General features: G+C 33.4%; 1 protein-coding gene across 1 annotated transcript in view; it reads right to left on the bottom strand.

Moving 5' to 3' along the window:
* Positions 1-19,848, bottom strand: part of Dach2 (dachshund family transcription factor 2) — a 618,325-nt gene that overhangs the window by 121,616 nt on the left and 476,861 nt on the right. Inside the window, exon 5 of the mRNA XM_005409722.1 lies at positions 11,287-11,445. Within this exon, the coding sequence (XP_005409779.1) occupies positions 11,287-11,445 (159 nt within the window). The remainder of the gene's footprint in view (positions 1-11,286; positions 11,446-19,848) is intronic.

Below are 19,848 nucleotides of genomic sequence, written 5' to 3'. Positions count from 1 at the left end.
CATTTTCTCCATTCTTTGAATATATTACCTAATTATTTTAAATTCCCTTTCTAATAATTCTAAAATACTTACTGTGCCTAAATTTGGCTCTGATGGTTGCATTATCTGTGCTTTTGCCATTTTTCACTTCAAGATGCAAGAGCTGGACTTTGCCTTTTATTTGTGTAACTAGATCATTCACATTGCAAGTGATTTCTGATATAATTTGATAAATGGCATAGCATACATGCTTAATTTTAATTTTGTAATTATGACCTTCATGTTTTCAATATACACTTACAACTAATATAAATGAACTCACAATTATTATTGTACCACTTCATGGGTAGCATATGTAGCCTATAAAAGAAAACTTTCAATTCACATAATGGGTAGTATGAGTACCTTATAAAAGAGAACTTTAAATTCTCCTCTCCCATAAATTGAACATTGCTATTATTTATTTTACTTATCAATAAGGTATAATCACCCAAATCATTGCTATTATTCTGAGTAGAATATTATATATCAGATTAAATATAGAAAAAATTTAATGTGCTCATTTTTATATTTTTCCTTTTTACTGTAGATAAAATATTTCAAGCTATATCCTTTTCCTTTGTTCTGAATACCTATCAAAATGTCTTACAAAGTAACACTACTGGCATACTTTCAAATTCCCTCAGTTTCTGTTTGTCTTACATCGTTTTGCTCTACATTTAAAGGGAAACCTAGTTAGATACAGAATTATTAATCTTGTTTTCTTTTAATACTCTAAATATTTTATATTACTCTTTTCTTGCTTACCAGAGTTCTGAAGATGTCAAATGTGTTTCTCCAGTGCACAAAGTTTTTATTTTCCCTTTTTCCTCTTTGAAAAATTTTGTCTGATATTATGCATTTTGAATATGATATGTGTAGGTTTGGGGGGTTTTTTGTCATTATTTTTGGTATTTGCTCTAATCATCGTTTTCTAAGCTTCCTAGCTATACAAAACAAGGTATCACTGACTTTGAAATATTCTGTCACTGATCCATTTTTTTCTGTTATGTTCTTCTTTTATTTTCCATCTTATATTCCCATTTAATGTAATGACAGCTTTGGCATTTGCCACTTGTTTCTTAGATATTCTGTTTTTTTACTATATTTTCTTTGCTTTTCATTTGAAAACTTTTTATTAGAAACATAGTCAAACTTACTGATTCTTTCCTCAGAGTTTCATAAAGGTTTTCTTCAGTTTCTTGCAGTGTTTTATTGTTGTTGTTGTTGTTTAACAGTTCATTCTTCCTGGATTTTTTGGTAGAATTTTTATCTCTCTGCCTAAACCTCATATTCATATATATTCTCCATTTTTTCCATTCTTCAAATATATTACCTAATTATTTTAAGTTCCCTGTCTGATAATTCTAAAATACTACTTCTAAATTTGGTTCCAATGTTTGCATTATCTGTGTTTTTGCCTTTTTTCATGCTTTGTAATTTTTTTAAAGCCAAAAAATCTGTATCAGGCAAAGGGACATAAGGTAAATAGATGTTTAATAAGAAGATATCATGCTGGGATATAGATCGTCTTAATTACTTAACCTGCAGTATTGGAGACCAAATTTTTCCTTTTTTTTTTTTCTCTTTTGTATATCTTACTGTTTGTCCTTCCTAGGACTCTTATCCTAAGTGAGATTTAAGGCTTACAATTCTTTCAGATGCAGTAACTTCCGAATATACAAGTCCCGTATTGTGGCAAAATGTGACGTGGAGAAGCAGTCAATAATTCTAAAATTATATAACCTACAATCCCTAATGAGGCTTGATCTTTGGACTGTAATTTCCACAAGAACTCTTTTATACCTTTCAAATAATTTGGTATTTTATTTGCGTGACACTGAACTTTGAATTGCACTTTCGGTGTATTTCATATAGAGAATGTAATATCTTTCATGATTAATATAGCACAAACCAAAAAACTGATGTTTTTCTTTAACTTGGGCTAGAATTATTAGCACAGTTATATTATGATGAGGCTAGTGGCCCCAATCAGGGAGGACCCATAACAGAACATCCATGCACTCTGTCCCAGTATACACCAGTGCCAGGGCCAATGCCACCTCTGCTCTGTAGGTCTCCACACCACAGGAAAACAGAGGTGACAAATAGCAGATTGACCTTATTGAAGAAGATAAAACCTCCAAGGAGGTGAGTTTTGTTTCAGTACTAGAGTGTTACTGTAACACAGACATCAAGTGAGAGATAGCCTTGGGAAATATGTTTGGAGAAGGGAGGAGCTAAATAGGGATCCCCTAAGACGTCTTGGCAGACTGAGAGTAGACTAGAAAGTTATCAGGGCCTGAAGTCCAATGTAAAAGGTCAGGTTTATAAGAAGAAATCATCAAAGAGGGTGGTCCTAAAGGGGAATGTAGTTGGTCTGAAAGTATATTTAAGCTCTGGCACTATTGCTTATATCTAGCAGAAAAACAGACTGGCAGAATGGATTAAGATACAAGATCCAAAATTATGCTGGATACAGGAAACACTCTTAACTCAAAAGAAATTCATGGACTGAAAGTCAAAGATGGGAAATAACACTCTAAGCCACAGGCACCCAGAAAAAAGCAAGGGTAGCTATTCTGTTTGCAGACAGTGTAATATAAAAATTTTGAATAACCTAATATCAGATAACGAAAATGAAATTAAAAATGTACCAACAAGAGGCCGAAAGATGGCAGAACGCTAAGCAGCAGAGAAAGAACTGCTCTGAGTGTAGCCATCCAGACACTGGAGTATAGCAAGGTGAGAAAGATAAGAAGGAGGGAAGCAAGTTCCTCCCCGCCATGAACCACGAAGGAACTGAGGCATGAATTGAGGCCCATGGAGAGGGTGAATACAGAAACTTCAATGAAGAAGGTAATACCCAATGGTGCCTTCTTGCAGAGACTGGAAAAACTGTGCGAGAGGAATGGTACAGACCTACCAACACATGGCAGGTGCTGGTGACCACAAAGGCCTCTATGGACAGAAACAGCAGTGGAAGGGAGTAGTGGACATGAAGGATTGCATTAGCTGCTGTGAAGGATTGCGCTCGCTGCTGGTGAGTACCGAGGGCTGTCATCCCATGCACGAGAGAACAATTGGCAGGAGAACCATTTTGGAAAGAGACCATAGAGATTAGGTCTCAGAGCAGCTGCTAGCGCCATCAAGTTGGTAATAGCTGGATTTAGACCTATGGAAAGTGTGCTGATGACTACAAGCTGCCAGAGGGTGCAGGCTAACTGGTTTTTTGTGACAAAGCAACATGTGTTGGGCTGCTGTCTCCACACTTTGTTTAACAGTGACAGCAGAGACAAACCTGAAAGTGGACTTTTGCTTTTTTATTTGTTTTTGTTTTTATTTTTGTTTACCTCTATCTCTTATTTTTTTTTCTGTTGTTTGTTATTGTTGTTGTAGTTTTGCTTTTTTCACATAGTTTTCTTTTGGTTTTTTGTTTTGTTTTGTTTTTGTTGGTGTCTTTTTTTTCTTTTCTTTCTCCTTCATTGTTTGAACTTCTGTTTATATGAGTGTGAATGTGGTGTCTAGCCTCTGGGTGATTGTGGTTCTGTTCAGTTCCTCTTTTTATCTCTTCCCCCTCTCCCTCCAATCTTCTGCACCAGTTTCCCAAAGTTAGCATGAATCCTCTTTATCCTCTAGGCTTCTAATTTCTTACTCATCCTCCACTTCTCTATTTTCTCTCTAACCCATTTCAAATTTTAACCCCTAAGGGCAAAATTGACATACTAAGGATTTATATACCGTACACAATTTTCTGCTCTGTTTTAGACTTTTTTTATATAACCACAAATGTAGTTCTTATAGTTATAGGTAGCAAATTAATGATTAGTTTAGTTTGTCATTTTCTAGTCTGTGTTTTATGTTATTGTTATTGGTACTACTATAGCCAAAAGTGAAATAATTGTTCTAAACAGCTGTTATAAACATTGCCCCAGGAAGTAAACTAAAAAGAAAAAGAAGTGAAAGAAAAGAAAAGGAGGAGAGACTTAAACAAAATGCCACCCCAAACATCACCAAAGGCAAAGCCAGGGGCCATGATGTGGGATAATCTGAAAACCACCCACCTGACCTCTCTGAAGTGATAACAACAAAGCAATTAAATGAGGCTCTAGAAAAAAATCAAATCAGTAATAATCGCTCAGATAACTGCAGAGATGGTGTCCACAATGAAAGCCATGCTTAGTTATGATAGAGCAGATACAGACAAAAGATAAAATAGCTTAAGAAAATTACAGAAGCCATGAATGCTCAGCATAGGAAAGAAATGGAATCAATAATGCAAATTCCAGTAGATATCCAGGAAAACTTAAATTCAATTAAAAGTATTCACAGCAGAGTAAGCCAATGTGAGGACAGCATCTCAGATATAGAAAACAGGATTGCAGCTAGCAATTGCAAAACTAAAAGATTTCTTTAAAATAGAAAGATACCACAAGAAATCAATACAAAAGCTGATAGGTGATGCAAAGAAGAATAACTTGAGATTCACTGGAGTCAATGAAAATGCAGGAGATAGCACAAGTGATATTTAAAAAATGTTCACAGACATCATGGCAGAAAACTTCCCTGGTAGAGCAAAAGAATTTGACATTCAAGTAAGTGAGACACAACTCCAACTAGCCATGACAAAAGAAAAATTATAGACAGGCGTATCATAGTCAAGATTCAACAAATTCAACAAAACAATATAATCTTAAAAGCTGTTAGTGAAAAAAAAAATCACCTACAAAGGAAAGCCAATCAGAATCACAGCTGATTTCCCAGCACAAACCCTCAAATCAAGGACAGTTTGAAGTATTTCAAACTCTAAATGAAAACAAACTTCAATCCAGGTTGATGTACCCCTCAAAACTATCTTTCAAAACCAATGGGGAAATAAGATACTTCCATGAAAAACAACAGGTGGGGAAATTTATGACCACCTAACCAGCACTCCAAAATGTTTTGAAGGACATTCTAGACAGAGAAAACAAGGACTACAACCCCATAAACCCCCATAGAAGGAATCCAGTAGGCAAGCCAAACAAGTAAACAGAGGGATGGAGAAAAAAAGAGGGGGTGCCAAGAACAGGAAAATAACATGACATGGATAAATCAATACATATCAGTTGTAATCATCAATGTCAAGGTCTATATTCACAATAAAAATATACAGACGAGTAGAATGGACCAAGAAGCATGATTCAAAAATATGATGTATACAAGAAACACATTTAATTCAAAAAGAAATTCACAGACTAAAAGTCAAAGGATGGAAAACAGTACTCCATATGACAGGAACTTGGAGAAAAGCAGGGGTAGCTATTCTATTTTCAGACAAAGTGAATTTCAAGTCAAGACTGATAAAGAGAGATAAAGAAGGTCACTACATCCTTGTAAAGGGAACAATCCAAGAGGAATAGATAACACTCATAAATACGGATGTAACAAATACCAATGCACCCAGCTATATAAAACAAATATTAACAGGCATGAAAAATCAAATAAGCACTAACACAATTGTATTGGGGGATTTCAATACAATTGATCATTGTATTGATCAACAGACAGATCAACTAGACAAAAAAAAAACAATGGTGTTCAATGTCATTAGTCATTCAGAAGATGCAAATTAAAATGATACACATTCCATTTTACTCCAGAAAGAATGGAAATTATCTAAAAATCAACCAGTATCAAATACTGATGGGGCTGGCTGTGGGGAAAAAGGAACCCTTCTCTGTTGGTTGGAGTGCAGACTTGTGCAACTACTGTAGAAATCAGTTTGGGGATTCCTCAAAAAGCTAGATTAGAGGGCCCATTCAACCCAGCTATCTTCCTTATGGGCATTTATGCAGAAGAATTATGAACATCATACCACAGTGATATATATGCACCCATGTTTATAGCAGCATAATTTGTACCAGATAAATCTTGGAAACAACCCTAATGCCCATCAATTGAGGAATGGATAAAAATATGTAGTATGTTAACACAATGGAGTACCACATAGCCCTAAGGAATGATAAACTTGAGACTTTTATAGGTAAATGGATACAATTTGAAACCATACTCATAAGTGAAATAAATCAGACTCATGTGTAAACATCATATTGTCTCTCTAGTATGAGAAACTGAAGGAGAAAATAAGGTTTAAAATGTACAACAGATATTGGGAAATAGGGAGAAACTCTTCACAAGTGAAAAGAAACTAGGATGGGGAAAGGGGAAAGGAATTAGGGAAAAGGGAAAAAATGCAAATCAATTATAATGTCTCAGTTAATTTGAAAGGAAGGTTTGTTTTTCATAAATACACCATACTTGAATATTTATTTATTTATTGAAGTGTTGGGGATTGAACCCAGGGCTTCCTTCATGTAAAGTAAGAAACCTACCATGGAACCACATCACCAGGCCCTCAAAAGGTTTCTACTAATATCCACTCAATATTTTTTTGCCAGTATCTTGTACTTTGATTAACTGTTTCAACAATAACAATATGCAATGTTTTATCTATTCTTATTCTCCTATTACTTTACACTTGATCCTAACCAAAAGGCCAAGAAGTGATGTCTCCTATTATTTTGTTGTGGAATTTTGTTTTACATTATTTTTCCATGAAATAAAAAGTAATAACTAAAAAACAGCCAGCAGAGAAAAACAAAAATAATGGTACACTAATTAGAGTTACAGCACAGTGTGTTAGGAAATCACACTCCTAAACCTCAACACAAAACTTGATGACCAGAAGAGCCTGTAGTGGACTATTTCTAGCATTAATAGCAAATAACATCCAACAAAGATTAACATACTCAACAATATTTTCCTTCAGAATAGATGGAATAAAATGGCATTTCACAAAATAACACCAGCTCAAGAGATATATGTCTATGAAACCAGCAATCCAAAACTATGAAAGAATATTATAGAAAGAAAAGATGAAACCAAAAAAGCTAAAAATCCAGATGAAATGGAATCACCAGGCAATGTCAATGGATAAACATGAAAAAAACAACAAGAATATAAAATATCAGTCACTAACAGGGAAACAATAGAATGATAGTAAATAATAAGCGTATGTGAGAAATATATGTCAGAAATATATTTCAATGTTGGTGACCTGAATTGTCCAATTAAAAGAAACTGCTTCCAAGATTGTGCTAAAAAACAGGATCTAATGTTTTGTTGAATTAAAAAAAATCATCTAACCCAAAAATATATTCATAGACTAAAAATCAAGGAGGAAAACAACATTACAATAGACCAGGATCCCCAAAATTATCAAGAGTTTTGATTTTTAACAGATATGTTAAACTTCATGCTAAAACTGATTGTAAGAAAGAAGTCAATGCATAGTGCTTAATGGGAAAATCCAACAAAAAGAAATAATGCATACAAACACTTATACACAGAATACTGGACCACTTATTTTCAGGTAATAAATACTGCTGATCATAAAAGATCAAAACAGTACTAATAAAATTATAAGATGGTATTTAAAACATCACTTTAAAAAGGATAGATCAACTAAATATAAAAGCAATAAAGAAATATCAGAGATGAACCATAAACTTGAACAAAGTATTTAATAGACATTTACAGAAATTCCACCTATCCCATCAGGATATGCATTATTTTCTACAAGCACACTGTACTTTTTCCAAAATAGATCACATACTAGACCACAAACCCTGCTTAAATAAATACAAGATATTCAATTCACCCCAGGTGTGCTATCAGACCACTGTATAATGAAATTAGAAATCAACAATAAAAGAAATTTCAGAAAATTAGAAGCATATGGAAAGTTTCTAACACACTCTGAAATAAACAGTGGGCCACAAAAGAAATCAAGAAAGAATTTAAAAAATTTCTTGAAGTTAATGACATTACCTGTACTACTCAGTGGAACCTATGGGACCCTATGAAAGCAGTTCCAATCAAAATATTAACAAAATACTTTGAAGACCTGGAGAAAACAAGCCTAAAATTTACATTGAACCAGAAGAGACAAAGAATATCAAAAGAAATCACACAATAAAAGCAAAGCAGAAGGCATCACATTACCTGACCTCAAGCTATATTAAAAACAATAGCAATAAAAACAGCATGGTTCTGGAACAAAAACAGTCATGTAGATAAATAGAACAGAATAGAGGCTATAGAAACATTTTACAGACACATTCAGCTATTTAATTTTTGATCAAGTGGCCAAAAATAATACATTGAATTAGAGATAGCTTATTCAACAAAAGAGGCTTTGAAAATTTGTATCTTTTTGCAGAAGATTGAAACTGGACCGACACCTCTTACTGTATATCAAACTAAAATCAAAATGCATCAGCAATCTCACTCTCAAACAGAAATATTGAACCTAGTATAAGATAAAATGGGTAAAACACCTCAAGTCATAGGTGTAAGAAAAGATTTCCTAAGCAGAACCACAGTTGCACATGAAGTAACAGCAAGAATGAACAACTGGGATTACATCAAATTAAAAAGCTCTGCACAACAAATGAATCAACTAGTAAACAGACAAACTACAGAATGGGCAAAAGTTTGCCAGGTATTCCTCAGTCAGAAAGGCCTTATATCTAGAATATATAGAGAATCCATGAAAACTAAACCACTTAGAATAAAAGACCCAGTCAAGAAATTGGCAAGTTAAATCAATAAGACACTTCTCAGAAAAAGACATGCAAATGATCTCCAAATATACAGAAAAAATATTCAGTATTCCTGGCTATTACAGAAATGTAATTTAAAACAAAACTAATATTCCATCTTATACCAGAAAGAATGGAAAACATCAGGAAATTTATAAAACATATCCAATATTAGTGTTTCTGCAAGAAGGGGGATAGATTTCTTGCAAATGAAAAGATGTCCAAGAGAACATGTGTGAAAGGAGAAAGGGTGAGGAAGGGAACATAAGTAGAATAAAGTTATGCCATGAACAGGAAACTGATAATCTCAATGAATATAAATATGATTTATCATAAACATGAGAGAAAATTAATCATATCAAAACATGAAAATGGGGGAGGGATGGAACAGGTAGGAAAGGGGAAAGGGAGAAATAAAATATAGATTGTATACATATTCCCACTCACAAAGATGATTGCAAACTGCATGTACTGCAAACATGTACTAATAAAAAGATTTTTTAAAAAGGAATTGTTACACTAATTCTTTTTGTTTTACTTTGTGCTTGTATTTTTTTTCTTTTTCTTGTTAATACATTCTTGGGATGCATAATGAATACATTCATTGTGGGTAGTTGGTATATATACATAGTACATTTTAATTATTTTATATCCCCCTCCCCATCCCCAAATTTCTTAATCCCATTTCCATTTTCCAAGGAACTATCTCCCTATTTTCTACTATTTATTCTGGTCTTTTATTGCACAAATTTAAAAATTTAGTTTTTCATCTTATATGAGAAACTTAAGTATAAATAAAACAAGTACCTTTTGGTTCCCACCTCAACTTAGGTGAAGAGGGAAGACTTAAGACCCTGGAGATGTATTTTCCTCTTTCCTCACATCAAGGGTTAGAGAGAGTTGGATTTTAGTATAATGCCCCACCACACACACATACATCAGTTAGACGCTGCTAAAATCAAACAGTTTAAACTCAGTAAAATAGTTTGCTTCATGAGTAGGCCTTCGTTAAGGAGAATGGAGCACTGGAAGTATCAAGACAGTTAGTTATACTTTACCCCTTTTATACACATGAAGGGCATTTCTCATATCTTCACCTGCAGAATTTGGTAGCTCTTCCAGAGCTAAAATTCATGAAGGTGTAGGTCTCAAATAGGATTGGCCCCCAGGAGTCCTTATCTGTCAAGCTAGATCCACAGTAAGCCTGCTTTGATTAATAAAGTGCCATTTAAATCCTCCTACTAAGGGCCCAGCAGCAGATTTACTCTTCACAAGATATGTTAATCTGTCCTTGTCTGTTTCTCCAGTTTTTGGCATGGTGGTGCCCAGTAAACACAAACTCTGATGGATACAAAAACACAAACTCTGATGGATAGCGATTTTCAAGATATTCAAATTTTCTTCCTTCTTCAAAGATGAGAGTAATGACTGTGAAAAAAACTGTGTGTGTGTATGTATGTGTGTGTGTGTTTGCAAGTGTGTGTTACTGGGGATTGAACCCAGAATTTGAACGGAGCTACATTTCCAGCCTTTTAAATTTATTTACTTACATACTTACTAATATTTTGAGACAGAGGCATGCTAAATCACAAAGTTGCCCAGGCAGGGCTTAGTCTTGTGATCATTCCTCCTCAGCCTCACAGGGTGCTGAGATGACATACATGTAGAATCATGTGCAGCACATACTGAAGTATCTTTACATGTCAGACTGGACACTAGACTTCAAAGCAGAAACCAGAAATCGTGTGTGTCACCCTCCTTTATGTCAGAAATCTAATGAAAGCAGTCCTTTTTATTGTCCTTTTCAAAATATTTATAACTTTTCTGGCATTCCTTTTGTTTGCCTTTGCTTAAGAATTTGTGTTGTATAGATATTTTCCCCTGAGACTATAAACTCTTTAAGGGAAGACATTATAACTGATGAATCATATTAAGATTTAGAACACAATATTAAAATATTTCAGAGTCCCTCAGTTGATTTAACCTGAGGAAAGTCTTGGGAAAGAAGTAATGCAACTCTTCTCTTGTACTTTCTCTTTTTTTAAAAAAAAAAGGATTTTAGCCAAGAAATATATTTAAAAAACTGTTTTGCTGAACAAACATTATTTACACATTGACGTTCCTAAAGCATCACTAAGTTTATATAAATTAATGTTAGTTTTATTATTAAGCAATAATAATGATCACAATTTATAATAGTAATTTATAATACTATATGCAATTCACTATTTTTCTTTTATCCTTTTCAAACCTTAAAATAATGTTAATTAAGTTTATATTTACCTTTGCACTATATCTGTGGAAACTACATTTTGGAAAAATGTAGGTGACTTCTCCCAAGTCAGTGATCTATATTTCAAATGCAAGTGTATAAGATTTTATCTAACTTAATTACTCTTGTATGTCATCTCACACGAAGTTTCAAATTTCTTGGTCTCCCAAGTTACCACCACTATATAAAGTCGCATATTGTCAAGCGAGTCCTTCTTTAGCTCCCCTTCTTGTTTCAGATTATTCAGGTTTACCAATGAGAACTAGATTAAACTCTGCCCCCCCCCCCGGGGTATTTGGGGAATCTGTATTTTTCTCAGCAAATATATTTTGGGGAGTATAGTATACATACGATTGGTTAACAAGTGGCTCTGCTGAAGTGGACTGAGGGTAGGCGTGCCCCCAAGACCTGGCTGTGCACTTAAGTCTGCATGAGCAATTCCATTTTGAGGTCCGGAAGCAGCAAAAGAAGATTGTATCTTATCTTTAATCCATGAGGATTCACTTGCACCTGAAAAATACATATATTCATAGGAAGAGAATGCAATTTGACAATTTCCATTTGAAGACTTCAAATTCCTTTTTAAAAATTGTAATCTTTAATACTACCTTCTAGAAAATTATTATTGAATATGTGTACCTCATTTTATGATGGTTTTGGAAGATTTCAATAACCTAGGGAGTTAAGTGACCATTGGGAAGATGTTTTAACTAGTATGATGGACCCACTACTCTTACTGGTTGTCACAACAAACCTGGCATCAGAATGAACAACATGTGGAAGCACTTACATATTAAAGGCAATTAAATGACCCTACTGACTTTCACTCCATATCTCTAACATACATATGCTATATTTTAAGGAACAGTTTCTGTTCACACAAAAAATCACATTCATTTATATGAACACAATAGCACCCAAAATACATAATATGGATTAGAATTATCACTTATTTTCAGCTTCAACTTTCAAAGAAGAAAAGCTTTTCATACATAAGAGCCCTTTTATCCATCCCAAAGATGGATAAAAGCTGAAACCATGGCTTCTGATTTGAACTGTACTTTTCTTTAAAGGCCTATGCTGCAGAGTGTATTATTTTGATCTAAAGTGTCATAAGTATTTTCTCTGTCACTTAGCATACTGGAAAGACTAAACCATTTCTTAAAACTATAAGAAACAAGTATAGAATGATATCAAGGCCAATTTTTAAAGGAAAATATTTCAAACTGAGTGGAAAAGGGTTGAATTTCAACCACTGCAATACTAGTCAGGCTTTAGAAAATAGAATGTTTTTGTGGGAAAACACATATGTTTGCTTGATGTGCATTACTCATTTAGGGATCAGTGGTCCTATTCCCATTCCACAGACTCGCAGAGTAGAATTTAAAAAAAAAAAAGCAACAGTCTGTTGCATTGAAGAAACTCATCTAATTCAAAAAGATATCTATAGACTAAAAATTAAAGGATGGAAAACAATATTTCATGTACCAGGATCCCCAAAACAAGCAGAGGCAACAATTCTAGTAACAGATAAAGTAAAGTTCAAGTTAAAACTAATCAGAAGACATAAACCAAGTCACTATACACTAATTAATGGAACAATCCAACAAAAAGAGATAACATTGATAAACATATATGCACTGAATACTGAAGCACCTATCATCACAGAACAAAAACTGCTAAAATTAAGAGATTAACTAAATTCAAATACAAAAATAGTAAGGAATTTAACACCCCATTTTTATAAAGAGATAGTTCAACTAAGAAAAAGAAATATCAGTGCTAAAGCACACCCTGGAACATATGGACTTAATAAATATATACAAAGTATTCCATCCCTCTACAACAGAGTATACTTTTTTTGCAGCACAACATGGAACTTTTTTCAAAAATAAGTCACATACTGGTCAAGAAGGCCTTCTTAAGTAAATGTAAAGCTAGTTAAATTATGCCATGCATACTACCAGACCACTGTGCAATGAAAATACAAATCAATGACAGAAGAAATTTTAGAAAAGTTAAAAGTTTCTGGAAAATTAATATCAATCTCCTAAACAAATAATGGGGAACAAAAGAAGTCAAAGAAGGGGTTAAAAAATTTCTGGAAGCTAATAATGATGGTATAACTCACTAAATCCTCAAGGACACTGTGAAAACAATTCTAAGAGGAAAACTCATCACAGATAATGCTCAAATTAGGAAAACTGAGCAAACAGAAATAAATAACCTTATAAGCAGTCTTAAGATACTTAAGAAATAACAACAGATGAGCCAAAAAGTAAAATTAAGGGAAAAAATTATAAATCTCAGAGCAGAAATTCAGTTAAAGAAATAGTTAAAAAATCAATGAATTAAAAAACCAGTTCTTTGAAATAACAAATATAATAGATTAGCCTTTAGGCAGACTCACAAAGCAAAAGAGAAAAGACTCACATAATGAAATTAGAAGTGAAAATGTGAACTCACAACACACATTGCAAAAATCTAGAATTTAGTTTGAAACTACTTTGAAATATTATATTCCAGGAAACTGGCAAATTTGAAGAAATGGACAGATTTTTAGTCACATACAAATTATGAAAACTAACCCAAGAAGATAGAAATATATTTAATGTGTGCAATAAAATTGACACACTAAAATAAAGTCCAGGAACTCATGGATTCACTGACAAATTTTACAAAGTCTTTAAGGATGTCATACTACCAATACTCCTCAATCTCCTCAAAGAAATAGAAAGGGATAAAGTGCTCCCAAATTCACCTATGAAAGCCAGTACCACCTTGATCCCACAACCAAAGAAAGGCCTAACCTGAAAAGAATACTATAGACCAGTTTACATAATGAACATATGTGTAAGATAACCAGTACAATATTGGCAAATATAATGCAACACCATATCAAAACCATCATATATCATCATCAAGTAGGTATCATCTCACAGATGCAAGGATGGTTGAACATTCATAAGATAATAAATGTAACATATCACATAAATAGAAGCAAGGTCAAAGATACACAAAAGTCCTTTTACAAAATCCAACAGTTCTTCATGATATAAAGCCTGAGGAAAACAGTTGTAGAGGGACCATATCTAGATATGACAAAAACTATTGATAAAAAAAGCATTGTACTAAATGGGGAAAAATAAAATCATTCTCCCTAAAATCAGGAACAAGGATGATCACTACCACCTCTCTTATTTAACCTAGTACTTGAAACATTAGCCACAGCAATTAGGCAAGACACAAATTGAAGGGATACACATAGGGAGAAAAGAATTGAAATTATCATTTGCAGATGACATGATACTCTACTTAGAAAATCCAAAGACCTTCAGCCAAAAATATTTTGAATTAATAACCAACTTTAGCAACATAGCAGAAAACGACATCAACACATACACACACTCATAAAGTTATTAACAATTGTGTACAGCAATATGGAACTGGAGTTTTCTCCGGAACCGGGAACCGAACTCACGACCTTGCGCTTGCCAATATATGGAACTGGATGAGAATGAAATTATGAAAACAATCTCCTTCGTAGTAGCTTTAAGAAAAATGAAATAGCTAGGAATTAATCTAACCAAGGTATTGAAAGTAGAAAAAAGATGTACCATTGACAGGAAAATAAAAGCCTCAATTAATGTGAACATTATATGCTATAACATTAGATATGTTGAATAATAATAAAAAAGAATGAAAAATGGGATAGGGGAATTGGAGAAGGAGGAAATAGGGGAAAGGAAGGGAAAAGGGATTATAAAAAAGGAAACAAACTGTAGTATATATATGTAACCACTCCCTACAATGATTGCAAATTGCATGAACTACAAACATATACTAATAAAATAAAAATTTTTAAAGTCTAAATTCTATGTTACTAATTTAATGTAATATAATTTATTTTAAAATTTGTCACTATTATAAATTACATTGCAACAAAAGCATTCCTGTGTATTCTTTCTCTATAATCAACTAATTTCCTGGCATGGGATTTATGGATCAAAAAGCCAAATGTTTTTATGCTTTTGCTTGCAAATACTGCATTTGTAAAAGAAACCTTCAGTGTTATACAATTTTCCGCAAAATGTTTTCAGGGCTAGTTAGTTTTTCCCTCAAATTTTAAAATGTATTTAAACATATAGCCTTCTAGTATATCTGAGAGGATTTGTTAACCTGTCTACCCATTCAACCAATCATCCATCAGGTCTGAGAATTTTCCTGCTTGGAAGTCTTTCAACTTCCTTTGTGGTTAAAGTTAATCTGAAATCCAAAAGTACGTACTCCATTGTCTCAACAGTATATAAAGATTGAGGAGTACCTGGCCCTACCCATATAGATATTTTTCTTTTCCAATGAAAGGGAGAAGAAATAAGCAGCTAGTTGGTCATTCCTACTATATCCATTCAGTTAATCCACATGGAAGCTTATTTATAAGATAGGAAATTTGATGGAATTAGATGTGTTTAATGGATTTGAATTCATCCTTTGGATCTTGCTGACATTTGGTATGGTAACTGAGAACTTACAACACTCTTATGATTACACAAATTGCATCAATTTTCATCCTGATGTTTGATGTTGCACAGTCACTGCCCAAGATCAAGAAGGTAATTTATGTTTTGGTGCATTGATATAATTTAGCATTCACAAATTTGAAATCTCAAATAAAATCGATAGGACATTGTTGTGCTGAAATGAAGAGTGATGATTGGGGAAGGGGAATATCCTATATAAATGACGAAAATAATCACACCGTGACAATGAGAATTCTTTATAGTAATATTGGGCCAATAAACATGACTAATACCAGAAAATGCAAAAATTTTAAAAGATCGATTACTGAGCAAAAATGGAACAACTTTATCATTTTATCATTATATTTGGGATACAAATTACCTCACCATTGCAGAACTGTAATTTTAAAATGATGCACAAAAAATTGACAAAGTTAAATTTAGAAGACAATTATACCACATGATATTGATATGGTGTTGCCTCATCAAAGAAGAAGCAACACAACAATCATAAGGTTGAGACTATGACAATATTTACTTTATAATTTGAAAAGCTTTTCATCTGCATTCAATATTAAATGGTACATTAAAGCATTATTTCTAATATTTTGTGCACCATATATCCCTAATGAACATGAATAGAAATGTTTTAAAATATCATTGCAAAACTCCAAAGTATATGTCTATTTATTTGGATGAGGGTTTTGTATTAACCTTTTGCAACAACTTTCATTTTGTTTATTATTGTGCTATTGATAGAATCAAAGGTAGCTTCCACCTCTTTTCATCTTCACTGAGCATAGATATAAAACACCATCCTGTGCCCTAAAGGCAAGTTTTATGAAGCAAGTGACCGAGGAGTATGTGACAGTCTTGATATTTGGATTAGTTTGTGTTAATGTACTGGACATATATTTGCTGTTTGACCTAACACTCTTACAATTTTATGTAAATATGAATTGACCTTTGATTCCATCTTGAGTTCCTCATGGTTGCAAAATTTACATCATCCTATGATCCTTTGTAAGATGTAATATACATTGGTCTTAAAGATAACCATATATTTTTCCTAAATTAATTTATGGTTTAGAATTTTTAAAAAATCATTTTGTAGAAGGTTTCAGTATCCACCTTCATCCATTTATCTATGTATATCAAAAACTGCATTAGTTAGCTATGGTCACAAAAAAATACCACAGGCAGTGTTATTTAAGAAACAAAGCTTTTTCAGTTTAGCAGACTAAGACTGGAGAAAAGATTCAACATGGCTGACTAGAGTAGTAGCCACATTGAAGCTACTCAGAGAAAATCAGCTAAAAATTCAGGTAACTAGACAAAAGTGAAAGACATACATCTTGATGTCAAAATCAATCTGAAATTAAAGATTTGTAGGTCAAACAAAACATAGACATATTACTTTATAAAACAGCGAACCAGTCTACAGGGTTGCCAGTGGCACTTCTGCCTGTACATAACAACATAAATAGAGGAGGCCGTGGAAGGATGAAGAGTGAACAGTACACAGGACTTGGAGTGGCGCTGGGCTGTCTGTCTCAGGGCACCAGAGCAACTGGGAGAATGATGCAGAGGCAAACAGGGTAAAGGGACATGAACATGCCATTGAGGGACATAGAGAAATTAACATCGGACTCATAGTCAGCACTAATCCACTACAGACTAGGTAGGGTTACCCAGAAGTTTGGGGCTGTGATATGAACACTACCATAGAATGGTGGACACCAGAAGAAATTGTTTTATTTATTTCATTTTCCTTTTTCCATCTGGATCTTGAATTTTAATATTGTTTAGGTTTTGCCTTTTTGTTCTGTTCAATTCTTTTTCTCTTTCCTCAACTGTCTCTCTATTTTTTGGTACGGGAAATCAAACTCAGGATCTTGCACTTGCCAGGCAGGCACTGTGCCATTGAGCTATATCCCCAGCCCTATCTTTCTTGATTTTATGATATTTTCATATGAGTGAACACTGTCTCTAGTCATTCAGGTTTGATTTGATAATATCTTCTTTTGCCTTCATTCTTTTCCACTGCCCTCTTCTCCAGTTTCCCAAAGCTTGTATGATCATCCTTTGTCCTCTACCCTTGCCTCTACTATATTTCCCTTCATCTATCTGTTTTGTCCCCTATCCCTTTTAAATTTCTCCATCACAGGTTAAAATCACTCTACTAATGGTAAAATCTTGCATAGAAGTTCCTGATTAATGTTGTATTATATTATAACTGTAGATATTATCCTTATGGTTAAAGGTACCAAATTAAGAGTTACCAAAGTTTGTCAGTTTCTAAGCCGCACTTCATGCTATTGTTAATGCTAATTGTACTACATTAGATAGGGCCTCATACCTGTTGTAATCAATTATTTTCCCTAGTATGACAACACTGTGATTGTCTGGAATCATACCCATCACCATACGCCAGTACCACAGGACTGGATGCTGAAACAATTAAATACCAGCATCTAATCATTAATAAATTAAGAAGGTAGGACTTGGACAGACACAAAAATCAAGAAAAACCTACACATAGAAGATATCTGAGGAATAAATATTTCCCAAGGAAGCTTCAATACCAGTGATAAAGATATCTACCATAAGCAATTTACAATCAACACAGGAAAAAGAAAAATTTAAAAATAGGAAATAATAAGGTAAAAGCAAAATGCAACTCCAGACCTCCAGCCCACACACAAGAAATCCAGGGGACAACAAGATAGAGGAAATCAGAAGCCACTCATCTGAACTTTCTAAAATGATAACAGAAGAGTTAACAAAAAAGATGAATGAAGTTAGAGAAAATAATCTCTCAGGTTAAAAAAAGTAAAGAAATGATGATTAATATGAAGAATTTCCTAAACAACACTAGGGTAAAAACAGATTAATAAAAAGAAAACAGAGCTTAGGAAACTGATGGAAATTATGAATTCCCAACATAGAAAACAAAAAAAAAAAACATAAAACAGATGCAAACAGACATGCAGATATAAAATCCCATTAATAGTATATGCAACTGATTAAATGAAGTAAGGGACAGAATATCAGTTCTAGAAGATAAGATTGAGGTTAGTGACTACAAAAGGAAAGATATCTTAAAATAGCAAGTAACCACAAAAAAATCAATGCAAAATGATTCAATGAAGAACAACAAAATTTTGATCAGATTTAGTGAGAAACTCAGAGACCATACAAATGCCCTAAAATAAAGTTGCCCATGAAAGTAGTGGGAAAAAACTTCCCAAACGTGGAAAAAAAATATTACATACATTAAGAGAGGTGTATAGAATTCCAATTAGCCATGACCAAAATAAATACACAGTGAAAGATATAATAATCAAAATTCAAGAAATACAGCACAAGGGCTGGGGATTTAGCTCAGCGGCAAAGCGCCTGCCTGGCAAGTGCAAGGTCGTGAGTTCGGTTCCTGGTACCAGAAAAAAAAAAAAAAAACATACAAGAAATACAGCACAAGAACAGAGTATTAAAAGCTATTAGACAAATGAAACAAATCACCTGTAAGGAAAAACCCAACAGAATAACAGCACACTTATCAACACAAACCTTTAAGTCAGGGATATTAGGAATGAAGTAGTACAAGCCCTAAAGAAAACAACCTCCAACCTAGACTGATGAACCCTCCAAAGTTGTCTTTTAAAATCAATGGAGAAATAGCATGACAAAGAAAAATTAAGAAATTTATGATCACCAAACCAGCTCTACAAAGTATTCTGAAGGATATTACAGGGAGACATAATGTAGAACTCAATTCCAAGAACACTAATAGAACCCACCATGCAAGACAAAAAATTCAACATAGGTGTAAGACAAGGAAACAACAGCAGGAAAATAATATGACAAGAATAAGCCAATACCTACCAGTCATACCCATCAATGTAAGTGGTCTCAACTAATCAATAAAAAGAAATAGAGTACCGGAATGGATCCATAAACAATATACAACAATATTTTCCATACAAGTAACAAATTTAAATCAAATACAAATTCATAGGCTGAAAGTGAAAGGATGGAAAACAATACTCCATACAACATGAATACAGAAAACAGTAGAGGTAGCTATTCTATTTATAGACAAAGTGAACTTCAAACTAGAAGTGATCAAAAGAGACAAAGAAAGTCACTATATAACTGTCAAAATAAGACTCCAATGGAAAGATATAACAATCATAAATATATTTGCACCAAACGCAGGTGCAACCAACTCTATAAAACAAATATTAATGGACATGAAAAAACAAATAAATGCTAACAAAATTGTTTTGGGGGAAGTTAATACCTGACTGTCACAAACAGATAGATAAACTAGGGAAAAGATCACGAACAATATCAGAATTAAAACAAACCTATGAACAAATGGAAATAATAG

This window comes from Chinchilla lanigera, unplaced genomic scaffold (assembly GCF_000276665.1).
Source record: "Chinchilla lanigera isolate Chin_1 unplaced genomic scaffold, ChiLan1.0 scaffold00124, whole genome shotgun sequence".
Taxonomy (NCBI): Eukaryota; Metazoa; Chordata; class Mammalia; order Rodentia; family Chinchillidae; genus Chinchilla; species Chinchilla lanigera.
Note: the sequence above shows the minus strand (reverse complement) of the source record. Positions and strands in the feature narration are given on the sequence as shown.